Source organism: Aulostomus chinensis, chromosome 2 (assembly GCF_037954235.1).
Source record: "Aulostomus chinensis isolate RoL2024-O1b breed Wild chromosome 2, RoL_Achi_v1.0, whole genome shotgun sequence".
NCBI classification, from domain to species: domain Eukaryota; kingdom Metazoa; phylum Chordata; class Actinopteri; order Syngnathiformes; family Aulostomidae; genus Aulostomus; species Aulostomus chinensis.
Genome location: NC_141321.1, coordinates 11,524,133 through 11,544,008, shown reverse-complemented (window position 1 = coordinate 11,544,008; position 19,876 = coordinate 11,524,133). Strand labels below are relative to the sequence as shown.

General features: G+C 41.1%; 1 protein-coding gene across 2 annotated transcripts in view; it reads left to right on the top strand.

Moving 5' to 3' along the window:
* Positions 1-18,681, top strand: part of lrrc4cb (leucine rich repeat containing 4C, genome duplicate b) — a 50,362-nt gene extending 31,681 nt beyond the window's left edge. Inside the window, exons 2-3 of one of the 2 annotated variants that reach the window (XM_086179278.1) lie at positions 971-1,097; positions 15,241-18,681. In XM_086179278.1, coding sequence (XP_086035404.1) covers positions 15,268-17,163 — 1,896 coding nt within the window. In that variant the 5' untranslated portion in view covers positions 971-1,097; positions 15,241-15,267 and the 3' untranslated portion in view covers positions 17,164-18,681. The remainder of the gene's footprint in view (positions 1-970; positions 1,098-15,240) is intronic. The other variant, XM_086179269.1, reaches the window with a different exon arrangement.
* Positions 18,682-19,876: the final 1,195 nt, after the last annotated feature.

Below are 19,876 nucleotides of genomic sequence, written 5' to 3'. Positions count from 1 at the left end.
CAGGCTACAATAAGAGTGGCTCGCAGATGAGACGGTGGTGGTGGCTGTCTTGAGGTTTCCGCGGGCTTGTGTCGCCCACCTTGCTCTGCTGCTGTCAGACGGAGCGCTGACAGCTGGACATCATCATTATCAAGCTCATCCCTGGAAAATTTGAGGGCGAGACCTCTCCAGTTATAGAAGAAAAAACAATGGGAAAAAATCAATAGTAAGAAAAACATAGATGATAAAAAAAAAGAATCACTAATGGTTGTCAATCATAGAATTTATCAAGATCATGTTGTCATAGAAACAAACCCCATGAGCAGTTTTTATTTAATCTGGCGCTCTGCCAGTGATTTTCTGAAAAAAAAAAAGAAAAAAAAACAATATGGAGGCACAGAGGCAGAGACATTATTAAAGCTATCTGGTTTGCTGTGAGACTGCGGGACTGCCCCACTAGTGACCTCCACAACACCTCCACATAGATACGGACACCTGCTGACTGTGACAGACTGGCTGGTATTGATTTTGGAGAAACATAGAAACCCCTGTAGGAGAATGCATACCTCCACCAAGGAGCAATGACTATCAGTTTCAGATCAATTCCAAAATCCAAAAATGAATTGTTTGTCAACTGGTCACACTGACCAAATCTCACCAGAATCCACTCCCAACTTTCTGAGTTCTACTGCTAACAGACAAACAGCAGTGATGTTCTTCCATAGGTTAAACGATCATTTATTTTATTGCGATCACAGGTTGATAATCTCATTATCGAAGGTTTGCTTTCTTGAGCTATCAGATTGTTTAGGGATGGATGTTGGTTATTGAATCTTTGAACGCTTGTTTTTATTAGGAAAGGTTAATGGGGAAACTTGATCTTTTATTGATTTTCTTCAATCACATTGTCACCTAGAAAATTCACTCCCAGCATGGTGATCTTAACTTCAAAATAAAAGCTGGGTTTTTTTTACTTTTTTTTTTTTTGTAGGACCTGCTTTCAGAGACATACAGTATTTTGAAAAAAAGGCGGCACTGTGGTGCAGTGGTCAGCACTGTCGCCTCACAGCAAGAAGTTTCCTGGTTCCAGTCCTGGCTCCATCACAGGATCTTTCTGTGTGAGTCTCCATGTTCTCCCTGTTCCTGTGTGGGTTCTCTCTGGTACTCCAGCTTCCTCCCACAGTCCAAAGACATCAAGAGGGGACGAGGCTGATTGATACTCTAAATTGACCGTAGGTGTGACTGTGAGTGTGAATGGTTGTCTGTCTTCTATGTGTTGGTCCTGTGATGGACTGGTGACCTGTCCAGGGTGAACCCTGCCTCTCGCCTGAAGGCTGCTGGGATAGGCTCCACCCCCCCCCCCCCCCCACGACCCTTAATAGTAATAAGTGGAAGACGATGGATGGATGGATTTTGAAAAAAAAAGACAGGAAGCCAAAGTTTCTTTGACTAGCTTGTTGTCTGTTGCTAAGGTATCATCTTGATGTGTTTGATAGACGACGCCATGTAGGCTGAAAGGCTATTTGCATCAAAAAACAGAAACAACAGAAAATGTGATCGTTTTGACTGAATTCATGGGTCGAGTGTTGTTTGCTGCTGCAATACTTTGCAGATGAATAGATTTCCCTTTCATGCTATTGTTCAAGCTGAATAAACATTACTCACAAGCTTCCCTAAAAAAAAAAAAAAAAATTGCATTAAAAAATCTTGCATATTTGGCCCTTCCTGGCTACTGTATGATCCACTGGGTCCAAGCCTTTGACTGTGAGTGTGCCTGTGTCTTGTATTTACAAATGTCCTTTACAAAAATTGTTGACTGCCACTTGAAGAATTGCATTTTCCCTGCTTTGATTTCTGACTGACTTTAAGTTGGTCTACCACCGAGCGCCGTGCATTCGCTGCTGCATTATCAAAGCAGATTAGCTGACAGAAAAGAATAGAGTACCGAGATGAGGAGGAGAGGGGAAAAAAAGGAAAAATCAAAGCCTCACTTGTGAGAAAATGTCTGCTCCTCAGCTTTCATTTATTGCGTCCAAATATATTTGATGGTGGTTATTTTAAACAGACCTTAATCCTCAGCTCACCCTTCATCACGAGGTAGATAATTATAGTAATCTGGTCGAAGTGAATTTAATTTCCCAGCTAAAATCGTTGCAGTGGGACAGACTTTATGGGAGGAATGAAGAGTGTCCTTGGACACTTGGATGACAACACGTACAGAATATGAAACATTTTTCAGGATCTATATTCTAATTGTAAAATGATAATTTAGCCTAAGTAATATATAACATTGAAGGGACGTATTTGATATAAAAGAGAAATCTAGTGTGCACAGAGCAGAATGGTCTAATGATATTCACCTAATACTCACATCAAATAAAAATCTCCCCTCTGCTTTCATAAGCTTTGATTTTATGTTGGGATTTTCTTCTGAGATATCCTTAAAGATTTAAGATGGTTCTTCGGTTGTAACCACACAGGGAAGCACTTATGCGGTACACAGCTTCCTAGTTCTGCCCTTGAGCAAGTCGGCAGCTCCCTGCTGACTCCTCGCCAGCTCCCGGGTCGCTCCATGTGAAGATGACCTCCCTGGAGGGGCACAAGTGAAAAGAGTGTCTCACTGCAGGGATCAATAGATGTATCACGCTGTTTCCCCTTTTTTCTAAGTGATTCAGGGAAGAAAGCTTGCATTTAACCCTTGACCCAAATATACATTGCTAAAATAATGTATATATATCACCGATTATAATAAAAGCTCATTTTCCTGCATAACATATCAAATTTCTGTTTGTTTTTCCAGGCCATATTTAAATCTTTTTGTCAATGTTTGCATAAAGGTAATTATCCATAAACAGCTTGCTTATAGTCTCACAGGTGCATGCTCTATGCTCTTTATGGAGCCAGAAAGCATAACTAGATGGCTGGATGGTGTGTGCTTTTACCTGAGGCTGACTCTTACGCTGAAGCCCATTAACGATACAGCCCATTTCAGGCCATGTTTCCCTACAGCTTTCATCTGGGGTATTTTTTAAGTCTCTAAACATTAAGTGCTGGAACTTACAGAGCATACAGATTTGTAGGCCTAGCTAGCTAGCTGGCTCACGCCTTGTAGAAGCTGCATCAACTACAGTTGTTTTGAAAGAAATTCTCCTCACCACAACATATTAATGTTTACAGTCCAGATCATCATGTCAGCTGAGGCAGGTCTAGTGGAGCATCTTATAACTGTTTGTTTCTATGATTAGAATTCTGTGATTGTCTGCCGTGACTTTTGGTAAAATTAAAAAAAAAAAAAAAAAAGATATGAGAGAGGAGAAAACAAATCTGACCAGCATGCCTCTGCTAGCAGCGGTCCGGCTTCTGACATTAAGAAGAAAGGTGTAGCACAAAGATGACAAATGCATTTTGATGATTTTGATTCTATGAGTCAAGGAAGAACCAATTACAATTTGGGGAAGATGCATTTAAAAGTGAAAAAAAGCATTTTTTTCCCCTTTCATTAGCCTTTCAAGCACTCCCAAATAGGTGTCTTCAGTGCACAAATTCGTTGCATTCATTTGCTTTGACAACAGGATGCGGGAGGAACCAGTTACATATATTTAGCTTGAAGCTAATTGCGACTGACAGCTAACCACAGCTAAAGCCACAAAAGAACAGCAGAACTGCCCAAAAACATCAGTTAACAAATTTGCAAGCTCAACATCTGGTAAATGTCCGTGTTTTCTTTACTAGCCCTGTGCTAAGAAATCTACAAACACTTTGATTTGAGATAAAAACAAACTCGGGTCTTTGCTTGTTCACAGAAGCGCCAAGTGTGACCAGCCGGAACTTTCAGTTGAACCGACTCACTTATTTTTGTTTGTGCTTGCTCTTTTTAGTGGTGAAGAGGAGGTGTTATTGTATATTTGTGAATTATAAACGCATGATTGTATAAGAAGGTTGTGGCTTGTACCAGAAAATGAGCTTGAAAATTTGCAAATAGATGTTTTTGGGCAGTTTTACTGTTGTTTGATGCTTTTGCTGTTGTTAGCTGTCAGTCAACAACAGCTTCAAGCTAAATATGTGTAGCTGCCTCTTCCTGCATTCTGGAGTCACAAAGAAGTGATTCAGGAAAGAAAAAAACATATTTTGCGGGTACCTGAGAAGCAAATAAAAAGTTTTTACAGTATTACAAAAACAATTGATTTAATGCAGAGCCAGAATGGTTTCACTTTGAAAATGTATTTATCATCTGACTTTCCCAACCTAAGCAGACCTTAACCATAGCATCAACACAACAATAACGTATAAAAGTGCCAGGAACTGTCTGTTTTTACACAGTCAATATGATAAATGACAAGTAATTTTTACTGTCCAGATTCATTGTTATTACAAACTGGAATAGAGCTGGAATTATCTCCTGCTACAAAGTCTGGCATTATCTGGACTCACCCTCCACATCAACCTATATCTCTAAATTACAGCTCAGGGCTTTACTGCTAGACATTGACAGCTGATTGTGTTTGACATAAACGCAGATAGGCTGACACTGAGGTCAGTCTCATACGGTCACCGAAGGGTGCCCTGTTGTCTAATGCAAGATCCACTGGAACTGAGACAGAATCCCTGAATGACCTGGGGCATCACAACTTGAACATGTCAGACGTGAAAACATTGAAACGTCAGTTAAAAGTGTAGAGAAAGGATTCGCAGCGAGAAACATTAGCACATTTGTTGGCAGCAACATGGAAAGAACAAAGTGTAGCAGCATGTACATGTCTGAGGAAATCTTTTGTCTGTAACATGTCTCCTGCAAGTCAACACAGAGCTCGCCTCCAACTTGTCCTATACAATGAATTTACAAACCATAGCACAATAGCCAGTATTCAGCTGCAGAAAGTTGTGACTGAGTACCATGCAGTTTACACGGGCAACCTGCCAAGACTAGCCATTGAAGCTACATCACTATTGTGTCGCTTTTAATGTAAGGCTCTCGTCTTATTCACTGCATGGCTGCATCTTGGTCTTTTGATACTGCCATGGAATACAACTATAAGGGTGAAATGTCCAAGTGAAGTAAGAATCTCAGTCATATCCAGAGATGTAAAAAAAAAAAAAAGAGAGAGAGAAAGGAAGCAAAATCAGATTTATGGTGTTATGTCTTTTGAACACAACTCACTGTCCCACTTTCCCGTCGCAGCTTCTCAACCTGAGACGACTCGCATCCAATATGTTATTAACATATTTCAAAAGAGCCAAGTTTCACTGATGACACATAAAATGTAACAAGGGCATTGCTGTGATGTGGAACCTTTTAGATTAAATATTGAATAATTCATCTTTCAAACAAAATGACTGTCACAAGTTCATTTAGAATTCTTTTGGTGGCACCCCAGCGTTGCTCCTCAGCTGTACATTCCCTTCCGCACGAATCCTTAACTAAAGCGGTGATCTGTTTAATGTCTGTGCGATCAGCAGCTCATTTGTTCTGCCACTTCTGCTGCTGTACTCACCTACCGAAAACCAGGCTACCACCTGCTTGTGCGCACTGCAGGAGGAAGGAAGATCACCAAAAGCAAGCTTTAGAGCAGTGAGAGTGTATATCCCTGTCTGTGTGCCTGACCAACCTACACTGTGCCATGTTTTCATCTAGTGAGCCACGACTCTTCCCTGATCCACCCACAACTAGCCAATCCTGCAGATCTCTTTTTAGGAACGCAGTCACAGGAGCAGATTGGTGGGCTAGAATACTAAAAGTGCCCTCACATTCAGCCAGCCTGCCACCCAGGGCATCCTGACTTAATCCCTTTGCAGAGACCAGACACAGCCTCAGCAGAGTGCATTTGAACATGGAAGCCCCTGCAGATTATTTAGCCCATGCAATTATCATAATGGAGGCGGCATAAGGTAATACGTGAATAGGAATTGAATTATCACTTGAAAGGTGTCTCTTTAGCCTCTCGCTCTTTCTCTTACCGGTATTGACGCAAGATAGCAACCCTCCTCTGTCTACCTGACATTTAACACAACACACAACACAGAAGGTGTCTAGCAAACAGATGCTCTCAGATGCTATCATACAGAGCAGACTGTATGCAGTCTGTACGCTTTACTGTAGCAGTTTTAGACACTAACACCAATTTATTTAACTCTGTGTATCAGATTTGTCCACATGTTGCACTTGATGAAAAGCTTGAAATGTGTGCCACAGTGATTCCAAAGCCATTTAGTAAATAAAGCCAACTAAATAGAGCTGTCGCCATTCACTAGTCAACAGGAGAAAGTGGCTGGTGTGCTGATGATCGGTATAATTTTCAAACAAAGGAGAGACGGATTCAAAATAATGTAGTTTCTACTGTTTTCAGACATATTACCATAGCATATTGCCTGCTACAGAGTTCAAATGTGACTTTTGTCCTCATAGCGATTGTCTGTTTGACCATAATTCCAGATGGCAGTTTGATTGCTCTCAATTTTGCCTCTATTTTAATTTAATCTCCTCCATCACAGAACAGAGAAAATGAGCCTGGTCATCTAAAATTGTGATCATTTTCAATAATATGGCCATGCCATCTGGGAGTGCTTTCACCCTGAGGGAATGGCAGAGGTTAAGCTCAGGTCAGAGGGTCACTGGTACCAGCATATCTGGCATGGTTGATGATGACGAGACCTAGATCCCAATCTGTTTTCTTCTCTGCTGCAACAAAAAAAAAAAAGCTTGTTCAACTTGTAATAGACCCTCTCTTCATATTTTTCATAACAATGTCAATGGTTTTGTTATAAAATAGTAGGACTATTTTCTATAGTATGGCTAGAGTACACTCAAACATGCACAAGAACTGCTCTGTACTTAGAGACACACTTGACGAGGAATGTTTCCTCCATAACACAGTATTAGAGTTCAAGAGGCCAGAAGTGCATCTTTTGACTAAGGGAAACAGTACAAAGTGAACTGAGGGGTACACAATTGACTTTCATCAGGGCGCCCAACAGCATTTGCCCCTTTTATGTATAAGAAGCTAGTGACTCTATTTGGACCCAAGGTGAATACAGGAATGGGGCCCTTCAACCCTCCTTATGCCCCTTTTTTCAAATCCTGAATTACTGAAGAAAGCCCGACTTCTTCTCTTCACTGTTGTCTGAAACCGCATCAATAAAACAAAAACAAAAAATTGTGTTCATAAACAATATGATCTCTATACACATCGATTGCCCACTCACATAGAAGATTTGTCCCTGGTTGTCATCAGCTTTCAGGACATCTTCTGGCTTGTCTGAATGTCCTGAAAATGTTACCTTTTTTGAACATTTTAAGCTCCTAGCGCTTGTTCTCCATCACATCGCAGAGTCTTCTTTGCAGGCAAGTAGTCACCTCACAGTCAATGAATGTGTGGCTTTTCACCAGTTGGTCCAGAGACGTTGAGGCCGTCCCTTGACAGTGAGTGGTTGTTTGCAGATGGATCTCCTTGTTGCATTGATAAATAGTAGGTCTACGTCGGTTGCTGTTGGAGTCTAGAGGACACTTACAGAAGCTGAACCTCCGCCGAGGCGGTATGACCTCATCAGATCCAGATCGATTCCAAAACCTAACTGATTGTTCCTCAACCCAACTTCCATCATCCTTGAGAAATTCGCATCAACTTTTGAGTTACACTGCTAACAGCCCGACGTTGATCATCACATGACCTCTGTGGTGGTGGCACTGATATCAATCACTCCTTTAAAAAAAAAAAAAAAAAGATTTTGATCTACAAAATCCGCAGCTTCATCCAGATCTGCAATGAACTGCAGATTTATTTATATATTTTTCTCATTTCAGGATGATATATCTGGAAGCTTTCAAACAGACAGCTGTTTCGCAATGTGAAAATAGAAGTGATCAGAACGAATCCTGGATCTGCCCCTTGATTCAGTAGTTTTAGCACAAGACTGACAAACCTTGGCAGAGGTAATAATCTTGGAAATATTTGGTAAAAAAAAAAAAAATTCACATTAATACCATGTTTTTGGTGTTTTTCCAAGTTCATGTTCAGATTTCGACTCATTCCTAGAAAGAATTGTGTCTTTGAGCCCCTTTTGGCTCATTGTATTGAGTTCAAGTGATTAGTGCATGGTTGAGTCAGCCTGCCTCCTACGTAGCAGTAAAGAATCAATTAATGCCGCATTAAGATCAGTGTGAGGATTCATACAACACATTCAAATTGTTGTCTGTGCTCTGAAATACCTAAGAATTGGTTTAGCATCTGGATTTAAAGCACGGCCCTCCTCTCAAGATAAGAACTCGTCGTGTAAACGACGACGAGTAAAAATCGAGCGGGCTTCTTGAGTTGTCATAGCTTCCTGTACCCTATAGATGAGAACATTTCCACTCCTTTACTGAGACCTCTGGCAGCTGTTCTTTTAAGAGTCACATCTCCGCACAGACAAGAGAAAACACTTCAGTTTGCTCCATCAGTGTGACCTTGCTCTGTTTCTTTCTCAGTTTATCTGCAGTAGAATCAGCGAGTCCAAGTCCTCTTTCGCAAAGATTATAGTGAAATTATTTCACAATATAGCTCCCATATATTCAGTGTTTTTTATCTTCACTCTATCAAAATATCTATATGAAATGAAATATTGCAGCTCTTGACAATCGTACTTGAAGCAATTTTATTTTCATTACATTGAAAATGACATAGTGGACGTGTGTTTTATTGCAGTAACGACTTTAATTATCATATTGTAGGTACAGTAGTCGTGTTTGTTTTATGAAATGATAGTTCCTTTTTTTCGACATCACTAAAGATATACTCCACAGAGGGTGCAGTTCAAGAGATAAACAAAGGCAAAAAATGATTTGCATCATTCCCGTTTGTGTGACCTGCAATGGCCTGTTGTTATCCTTCACCAGAGATCAGTGGAGAGAGAGGCTGTCTCATCAACACACCCCGCGGAAAACACTCTCCAAGGGCTTCTTTTTTCAAAGCAGCAAAGAGCCCAACCAAAGCCAGATAATAAAGAGAAGGCAAATGAAAAATATCTCAGGTGTTAATCTCTACTAGAAAGGACACATATACCATAACTACTGTAAATGTAACAACAGAATCGAGCGATTCCACAGATCCTGTATATGGCATTTGCAATGCAGTCCAAACATCCTTAATCTGCTTTCAGAGATAGACACAGTTAGAGTTGTTTGCAGCAGCCCAGAGACAATACTGAGAAAATGTTTTTTTGGATTGCACCAGAATGAAAAATGCTCAAGAAAATGCACTTCATTTTTTGCCGTTCTGAGATTCGCCTGGTCATTTCTGTTCCTGTTAAAAGAATGGGCTTTGGTTGATGAGTCAGCACCACCCTACAGCTTCCCAGATTTATTTCCCTAACACCAGCAGCACTCGTGGGACGTAGGCCAAGGCGGGGGAGGAGGAGTGTGTTGTTCTCAGGTGGAGCAGAGCCGGTGAGCAGAGAATGCTCAAGCCTGCATGTCAGAAGGAGACTAAAGCAGCGGTCGCACATATGGTGGGTCCCTGGGGAAAATTTTGAAAGCAGTAGCCATCAAACTCAACTATGCCTATAAGCACTTCTTCTGTCACAAAGAGGCATATTCTTTAAAGTAATGGATTTTAAGGGTTCCCTTCAAGGCTGCTAATGCGCTAATAAACAAATACCTCCTTCCCAGAATCCCCTTAAAATTTCTGTATTTACATAAATTATGATATATAAAATGTGTCTATTTAATAGCTTTGTTGCTGCTGTTTTGTAGCATATTCAATAATAATAATGCTACTGTATAAACTGAAAACCTGTGAAACCATCCATCACACTAAGCCCCATTTGCCTTTTTTTTTTTTCAAGTAAAACAATTGTTTTTGTCTGCCACTAACATGGTCCAACGAATTGCAAGAACCATCTGTTTTAACTGAAAAATGCCAATTTATTGAGAAGCAGGCTGCTTGTGCATGGTTTTTAGTACCACACGCCTGACTGATACCTTTAACCTCTCCTCTGGGCTCCAGACCCTCCAGATGGTTGACTGCAAGTTCTGAGCACTCGCAGTCAGGCACCTAACCTTTCTCAAACGTTATCACATACACAGTTTTCACCTCTGCAACATTTGCGGAAAACGCAAAGCTTGTTTTTCAGATACATACTCCTAGCTACTCTCCTGATAAGACACACCACCTCGAAAGGCCCATCGCAATTTCGGTCAATAAAACAAAATGTTTGTTGACAAGCAGAAGACCAATTATGGTGGATTTCATAAGAGGGCATGCTGAGGATTACTTCTGGCCAAGCCAAGATCCTGAACCTGATTTATTTGATTCATGAATATACACAGAGGGGGAACTGCGGGCTTTGGAAGCTGTCTCGCTCTCGCAGGCTGTGAAGCAGGAGAAGTACTGTAGTTCTGGTATCTGATGAAATAACAGCATCGCATAATTTTGCTTTTTTTTTTTTCTTCTCACAGCGAATGTTAAACACATCCCTAGTTTCCCCCTATTTATTCACCCAAAGACAGTTCTGGAGAGAAGTGTATCTGATGACATTTTAGGCCACTTTCAATACTGTGGCTAAGCTAACTAGCAGTCAGCCTACTTGTGTGGCACTAAAAATTATGGACATTAAGTGTACCATTTTAAATATGGCCCCTCTCAAGTTGCAATTGATAGCTATCAATTAATCTACCACATTTATTGTTACTGTTGTGTCAATATAAATGTCAGGAAATTAGCTATTATAGAGTCCAAAGTTAACTGTGGAAACCAAACCTCTTGACGGAGAGTGAAAAACCTGAACCTTTTATTTCTTCTCTCCGGGGAATGAAGACTCATCATATACTCCAATGATATCTTCCAAAAAGTTATATGCAATTTTCATGCATAATTCTATGAATGTCCTGGAACCTGCATGAATCCCTGCAGTAAAAACTTCAAAATTAAACACCAGATGTTAAATGCAATATTTTCAGATAGTTGTTACGGTGCTGTGGTTATAGTCCGGTTAGATTTTGGCACAATCACTTTGGTAGGGTCAGGTAAAAATCTTGGATTAGGTTAGAATACTTATAAATAAATAACTACATAAATGATGTGTAAAATACAAGTTATAATTCATTCATATTCATAGGAAAAAAAGCGCTCCAGGCTAAACCCTTTTAAAGGATAAACCTGGAAATATTCCAGTAAAATATTTTTGCTTTTATTCCGTTTTCCTGCAGTTTTCAGAAATTATCCAGCCTTTGTCACAAGTGTAAACTGTTAATGTTTTTGAGGATTATTATGTGTTATTATACATATTAGAGACTAAAGGAATCAAATGAGCAACTAAATAAGCAAAGGGTTCATTCTTCATGTGGGTTTTCTGACCATCTGTGTCATTTAACACATTCTGATGTTGTTCATAGCTTCTTATATACTGTATATAGCACAATACTGTACATGCTAATATATTCACTAGCCCTCGGGTCTGTGTCATAATTTCACACACTGACACAACAAATCTGCTGCTCCATCTGTATGGCTCGGGCACCTTTACTGTGCAAAAGCCTTGTAAGCTCCAGATGGCCTCTGAGGTTACAACATCAGCACACAAACACGGTGAAAACAAGACACGCTTTCAGATGTATGCAAATATGATGAAGCAGTTGTGCTGTGAAAGAATTAAGCAGATGAGTTTTCATGTAGCAGACATTCTTCCTAGCTGCTTGCTTCTCCATCGTGAGGCCAAATTTAATATCACTTGATATTTTACCCACTTCAGTCATCTATTTCACACATAGCGAGTGGTGTTACATCTATGTTTGTTAGCATGATGTGGAAACTATGAGTCAGGATAACACCACACTTGGTGAAGGGGAATAGTATTGGACAAGGATGAACCCACTAAATGTACTTACAGATCTGTTAAACATGGCGGAAAACTGCATGGGTTTTCTATTTTTTTACATTCGGTTTAGCTGAGGTTGCCTTGGCGGACATCTGCGCTCTCTGACTGCCTTCTAGTTTCAACATGATATTATAGTTCTGATAAGAATAGTAACACATTTAGTGCTTTTTAGGGCATGCAGAGATAACGATACATCAGTCTAACTTTCTTAGGCTACACATGATATAAGCACACGTACTGCTAACATTGTTTTCAGATGATTAAAGTGCAAAGTGTGATTTTTTTTTCAGTTTGCTATGATAATGCTTTTGTACACAAAACGTCAAATCCCGGCGCAGAATACTGAGGGGAAAAAACTAAATATGTCAACAAGATGAGATTACAAAGCATTTTGATTAAAAATGCAACATTTCTCGTGTTACACTCTTGTATTTGACTTGTGTTGAGCACCGTTAGCATACTGCTTCACATATTAACACGATAAGACAATGAAACAATTGTACTTTGGATGTGAAATGTTACTTCTTCTGTTGATGCGTCACTATTGAGGTTGTTGCATCTCAATCTGCCAAGAATGCCTCCCTGGTGTGTGGGAATGTCCTAGCTAACACATTTCACTAGCTTGTATGGAAACACGCAATGCTGACAGACTACTCATCTCTGATTTAACAGCTATGTAATCGTACAGTTGCTTTGCTATGTTCATGCAACCATTGCACTTATAGAGCAAAACTACGTATAAAAGGAGCCTGGCAAATCACAGTGGTGTCAGACACAATGTCAGTAGCTGCCTGTGCCCAAACAGAAAAGTGAGGGTGGGTGTGTTTTTATGTTGCTGACAGGATTTGAGATGTAAGCAGCAACTGCTTTCAGTGGCCCTGAATACATGTTGAACACACTTAGATCAAATTAATCCATGCAGTGTTGCAGCAACAAAGAGAGGATGGACGCTTGAAGCTATTTTTTCCTTTAATATACTATATGTGCATTCTTTTTATGTAATGAGGGATTCTCTGCTGATAAAGTGGATTTGCATGAGATGTTTTATGAAGAGGGCATGTGTCCAAAGCTGTAATTATTGAGTGGTAAAGGAACATGCTTACGTCTGATTTTTTTTTCCCTTGAAGTACTCCAAACAAGGCCATTTTACTGGCTTCAGATAACCTCTATCAGGGAGTTTGACATGTCTGACATTTCCTTCTTGTAGATGGTATTGGAAGACTTGTGTAATTCCAGGCATACAGAATGAGAGCCTACCAATGCCAGCCTCTTTCCATCTTCTTCCTCCAGCAGAGGCTCATCTTTCCACCGTTTCCCTTCAATACCGTGTCATGACATCCCAGCTGGAGGAAAACCAAGCCACATGTAGATTGATTTGTACTGATTAAGCCAGCAACTCAGCCTCACTGGAGAACAATTCCACATCAGTTGACAATTTTTACAGTTTGGAAAACACCTGTCATAATAGGCTTATTTCTTCTTGCTCATCAAAAAGAGATGATAATTTGAGTTGGAGGGTTGGAAAGAGACAGAGAGAATACTCTCAGAAAGGACCCAGTAGACGAGGTTAATGGGTTTTTTTTTGCACCAGGCAAGCATTCTTTGCTCTTGGCAGTGATGAATAGTGCCTGCATCCGTTGACAGCACAGTTTGACTAAACGCTGTCACATTTTACAGTTGTAAAGCATACAGCATGTGTTGATGTGTTTGTAAGTGACCGGGGTGATGAGGGGAATAGCAACACCTCAACCCTGCTGTGTGGAGGTGGGCGGTATAGCCTGGACTGTATGGTCCTGGTCTTTTTTTTTTTAATGTTGAGACTCTCAGACACTGTGGATGAGTGGACTAATTTAATCTAATCTGGGATAACAGAGTAGCAAATTGGTTGTTGGACTCTTGATTTGACAGATAAATTCCGCTGGCCTCTTCACAGTCTTTCTCAGGGTTTTTAGTGTGGCCATAAATTGGAATAAAAAGTAAACAGCATTGAAATATTGCATTGTTTATAGAAGCCTGAGGAATTCATAATATGGTTCAAAGGTAATAATCAGTGAATTATTGTGTATCGCATCAAGATATTGGACATAGCGCAGTAGCCCTTATTGTTTATGTACAGTAACACAGGTGACTGTGCAGGGACACATTCAGTGAGTGTGTCATACTTTGGTGTGAGAGATTTGTCCATTAAAAGAAAATAACCACCACTTCAGACATTCAAATTGTGAGCAGTACATTACCTTCTCCTGGTTCAGATCACTAAGTCGCTTCCACCACCACCAGTAGTTCAGACCAATCAGCATCTTAGCAGTTTCCACATAAAGACAAGAAGGCAGTCAAGGAACCACTCATTCAAAACAGATGGTGTCCCCTGAAAAGCAGTTAGCTTAGATGCTGGCAAAGCACCAGTTACATAGGAACTGAAGAGTATTTCTTCTTCTTCTTCTTCTTCTTCTTCTTCATGTTTTCACTGTGTTACTGACTAGTTTCAGTCTATTGATCTACTGCATGTGCTATGTCTTAGAAGGCAATGAGAGAGACCATCAGATGAATCGGATCACGCCATCCATACACATCAAATGAGCACATTAGGCATATATATATGAAGAGAGAAAATATGACTGTAGTTGTTGGGAGTTGAGGTGCGTGACAAAAGCCTTCATCAGAGTACTTTTGATCCCTACAACTTTGAATTTCTGAGCGACGAGTTCTAAAAAGGACAATCGTGTTTCCACCGGTAATTTCCCCAGTGTTAGCCATGTAACATTAGGGAGGTTACATTTCTAACCCAAACCACAATCTTTTCCTCAACCCAGCGTTTTGCGCCTAAACCTAGCTCTCGTGTTGGCTAAGCCTTGATGCTCATATAGTTCCCTGTCGCCATCGTGTGGTTAAGATTGTTGAAGGTTTTAGATGTCTGATGACTGTGGGAGTTAATGGAATGGACTGGAGTATCATGTGCACTCATAGGTGGACTTGAGTGTACACCCTTCACACCATGAGAGAGCAAAATTGAATTGTGGTATAGATAGAAGGCAGATTGCTGGGCTTGAAAAAATGTGTCCCTGATAGATTATAGTATTTTTTTTTTTTTGCTGTTGTACATTTCCACCATTTCCATTGACCAACACCACTTGTTTTAATGGGGAGACAGGTGCTAAGTTCTCATTTTTCATTTTTGTAAGTCTCAAGTGTAGATGCTTCATGATCTTATTCACCCTTCATTATCGGGGTCAATTTATTTCCTGCTCTCCACCTTTATTCATTCTTTAGGCATTGATCTGCATAAAAAGATATGTGTTGCATCTCATGATTATTGATTGCCATATTGTGGGAAACCTGTTCTATGTATTGCTTCTCCATCTGTGATGTGGAGTGACTGAGTCATTTTTTTTTTGTTGTTGTTTCTTGTTGCAGAGATCCCAAACAGCAGATGAACTATGAATGCTGAACAAAATGATCTCCTCCCTCCAGCGCCAGACAATGAGAGGTCGTAGGCTGAAGGGGGCGCTGTCCAACCCCCTCTTTGTGCTGCTCTTGGCCCTTCAGATCTTGGTGGTGGCTGGGCTGGTTCGTGCACAGACGTGCCCTTCTGTCTGTTCATGCAGTAACCAATTCAGCAAAGTCATATGCACCCGTCGAAGTCTACGGGATGTCCCAGATGGCATTTCCACGAACACTCGTTACCTAAACCTCCAGGACAACCTCATCCAGGTCATCAAGGTGGACAGTTTCAAACATCTGCGCCATCTGGAGATCCTGCAGCTGAGCAAGAATCATATCCGCAGCATTGAAATCGGCGCCTTCAATGGGCTGGCCAGCCTCAACACCTTGGAGCTTTTTGATAATCGGCTCACGACAATCCCCAATGGAGCATTTGAGTACTTGTCTAAGCTAAAGGAACTGTGGCTTCGGAACAACCCCATTGAAAGTATACCATCTTATGCCTTCAACCGAGTCCCATCGCTTCGAAGGCTGGATCTAGGTGAGCTCAAACGTCTCTCCTACATTTCTGACGGAGCCTTCAAGGACTTGAGCAATCTGCGTTATCTGAACCTGGGAATGTGCAACCTCAAGGAGATCCCTAATATCTTACCACTGGTAAGACTTGAGGAGCTAGAGATGTCAGGAAACCAGCTGTCCATTGTCAAGCCAAGCTCATTTACAGGCTTAGTGAACCTCCAGAAGCTGTGGATGATGCATGCCCAGATCCAAACTATTGAGAGGAATTCCTTCGATGACCTACAGTCACTGGTGGAGCTCAACCTGGCTCACAACAACCTTACCTTTCTACCACATGACCTCTTCACACCATTGCATCGCTTAGAGCGGGTCCATCTCCATCACAACCCCTGGAACTGCAACTGTGATATCTTGTGGCTCAGCTGGTGGTTGAAGGAGACAGTACCTGCCAATACAAGTTGCTGCGCCCGTTGCCACACTCCTACACTCTTTAAAGGTCGCTACATTGGGGAATTGGACCACAGCTATTTCCAGTGTGATGTCCCCGTCATAGTGGAGCCACCCGCTGACTTGAATGTTACAGAAGGCATGGGGGCAGAGTTGAAATGTCGCACAAGCTCCTTGACATCAATCAGCTGGCTAACACCAAACGGCTCATTGGTGACACACGGGGCGTACAAGGTGCGCTTGTCTGTCCTCAATGATGGGACACTGAACTTTACGAGCGTCATCATGCAGGACACTGGGACTTACACCTGTATGGTTAGCAACACAGCAGGAAACATTTCTGCCTCAGCTGTGCTCAATGTCACTTCTGTGGAAAACAGTGGGGTGACCTATTTTACTACAGTCACTGTGGAGACCATTGAGACCCCAGGTGATGATAGTCAAACATCACTCCCCCCAATTGGCTGGGTGTCATCCTCAACAACAAAAAGTACTCCTGTTTCAACACGGACCACAGAGCGGACTTACACCATTCCAGTTCTTGATCTGGATGGAGAAGGAGCCCTCAACGGTCTGGATGAGGTGATGAAAACCACCAAGATCATCATTGGCTGCTTCGTGGCCATCACGCTTATGGCCGCTGTTCTACTGGTTATTTTCTACAAGATGAGGAAGCAGCATAACCAGCAGGATCCTGATGGGCCTGCCTCCTCTATGGAGGTCATTACTGTGGAGGAAGAGCTTGCAGGTGTTGCAGCCATGGAGAGACACCTATCACTGCCCCCACTGGAGCACTACAACCACTACAACACCTACAAGAGCACGTACCACCACCCCCCCATGCTCAGTACCATACACAGCTCAGCCACACAGGAACCTTTACTGATTCAAGCCTGCTCAAAAGACAATGTACAAGAGACCCAAATCTGACCTTGCATAAGACAAAATACCCAACATCAGCAGTTTCATATTTGGAATACAATGGACCAAGACACGAGGATAAAATAAATCAAAATAACAATAAATTGACAGAGTTGATGTCAATAACAGTGATGAACAGCATCTGGCAAAGGGACCACAGATGATACTTTATCAAGTGTCTTTACAATAACAAAGATTATTTATTAAAAATTATGTCTAGTGGCTAAATGAACAAAAACAATTTGTGATAGCTTTTTAGCTCATTTTATTTCTCTCTCACTTTCTCTCTCTCTCTCTCTCTCTCTGTGATAATGCACAAGGAAAAGAATGGTTTACTTAGAGTGAATAAGGAATGTATCACACGCAGCTCATGTGAAATCACTCTAGAAAATGGCCTCACGGTGGTCAACAATTTAATATGTGATTATGCTTCTGTGAAGGGCTTTGTTTTAGCATTGTTTTGGCTTGTTGTTCACTCTGCCATATCCAAATTTGAAGATGTCTGCGGAAGACAAAGCATAAAATGAGTTCTTTGTTCATTGCCATCATATTCCAGCTGCCACTCAACATAAATTAGATCTTTAAATGGCATAACTTCTGATGATATCACAGTGAGGCCAGCATGTCTGAGGAGCAAAGCAGCCAAATGAGTAAATGCGCATTCCCCTCGTGGCTCCTATAAACCACCATACATCTTTCATTGTAATTAAGATAAAGCTCCTGCTCTCTCTCCTCTCTCTACCTATTATTTACATTTATTCTTTTCTACTTCTTTTCTCCTACTCCTCTTGTCTATCTGTGATTTGTGCAGCATTTTATATACTTCTTCTCTGCTCTCTCTCCCATTATCTTTTCCTCTGTGTCCTCTTGCTCCTGCTGTCGCTTAGTTCAGGCACGTTCCTCGCCCCTCGCCATGTCTCATTTGTCTCGCTTTATCCGCCGGCATGTGCCACGCGACGGCAGAATATTGCTTGAGAAAATGAAGGGGAGCATAAGGCTGTAGTCCATAGTCTCCCTGTTAACCCAGTTATGATCTACGTCCACATAGTTTTGCGTTACCTTGCCATCACCCCAGGGTCACACAAGCTCATGTGCTGATAGTCCATCTGTTAGTACAGATAAAGAGGCAAATGAGGCTGCTTTGTAATGTAGTGTGACCCTGTCTGACTAGCGGGGCTAACATATTCACTGAAGCAGCAAGGAACCTGCAACAAAATACGGGGAGATGGCTTAGAGCTCATTAATCTGTATCAGTAGTTCATTTGCGGACTAACAGAGGAAAGCTCATAACAAAACATTCGACTTTCCTCACTCTCCCCGTCCTGCTGCACATCCAACGGGGGGTGGGAAGGGGAGAGCACAGGCCTTTGATATTGAAGCGACCCCTGCTCAGTCTCATTTTTGAAAAACACACACACTTTGATGTTGCATCATTTATAGACAAAAACATTGTCTCCTGTCGTCTGTTTGCACTTGGCTTTTTCATTTTCAGAGAGGGAAGAGGGTGAAGCAGGGATTAAAAAAAAAGTGGAGAACAGTGGGTGGGTGTGGGGGATTTTGTGGGGGTGGGGGGGGACCCACAATGGTTGTGAGGGGCCTTCAAACAAAGATATTGCAGATATGAGGGGAGAAAAATGAAAAATAGATAAGGAATAAGGAGGCAAAACTAGCCATCAGGCTGTCACCATGGCAACAGTGACCTTGCACAGAAAGTAAGAGGAGGTAGATTTGCCTTTCTCTTTGGTCTCCGTGCAACAAGCATATTTTAATTTCCCAATGGTGATTTCAAAAGCGATTATAGACAAACTGAAATAATGGAATGTATGTTTACCGATGGGTTTCATGGCATTTACCTTTGCAGAAGAATATGCATTATTTCAGTTGTGTCAAATAAATCAGTGCATGATGTTAGAAAGAGCTACGACGGTATCAGCACCATAAAGCAGCATCACTTACAACACCATACACTTTCTGATCAGTCGGCAAAAAGGTATTCATTCATTCTCTTCAACAATGATGTCATGGGGAACAAAATGTGTACATTTAAAGAGCGGTGCGTAGGAGATGAAACGGAAAGCGCTTCACTGTGTGTTATGGTGCTGTCAGTGGTAAAGAGTGAACCATTCTTTTCCTTTTTCCACTGTTTTCTTTTTCAGTGCTCAGTTCTTTTTCAATGCTTTTGGTGGCTTAATGATTCAATGTTGATGCTGGCTACAGCGAAAAAAAGGTTGCGATTTTACCTATATATATATATATATATAAATATATATATTTGGGAAGGACGGTTGAGGTTTTTGGAATGAATGGACTAGCTCTGTATTTACGTGAGCAGGATGGCTTTATATACTGTATGGAGATATTTGAATGGCAGACCTGATGTGCAGGATGTTGGACATGAAATACCAGCGCTTGATTATCGTGCAAAACCTGAAGCCAAGACGACAAAACTCTTGTGTGTTGTTCTGCCAACTGTCTACGTAGAGGGAGAGTTACTGTATGTGGGAATATTCTCTCTCATTTTTGGAGAGAATAATCATCAAATGGTTACATTTCTACAAAAAAAAAAATATTTTCAAAACATAAGGCAAAAAAAAAAAACCTCTTCAGATCATAATTTTACATGTGCTTCGATTGTTAAAAAAAATTTAAAAAGCAAAACAAACAAACAAACAAACAAAAAAAGACTGTGCTTGTGAGGAGTCTAATTTCTCTGAGGATGATG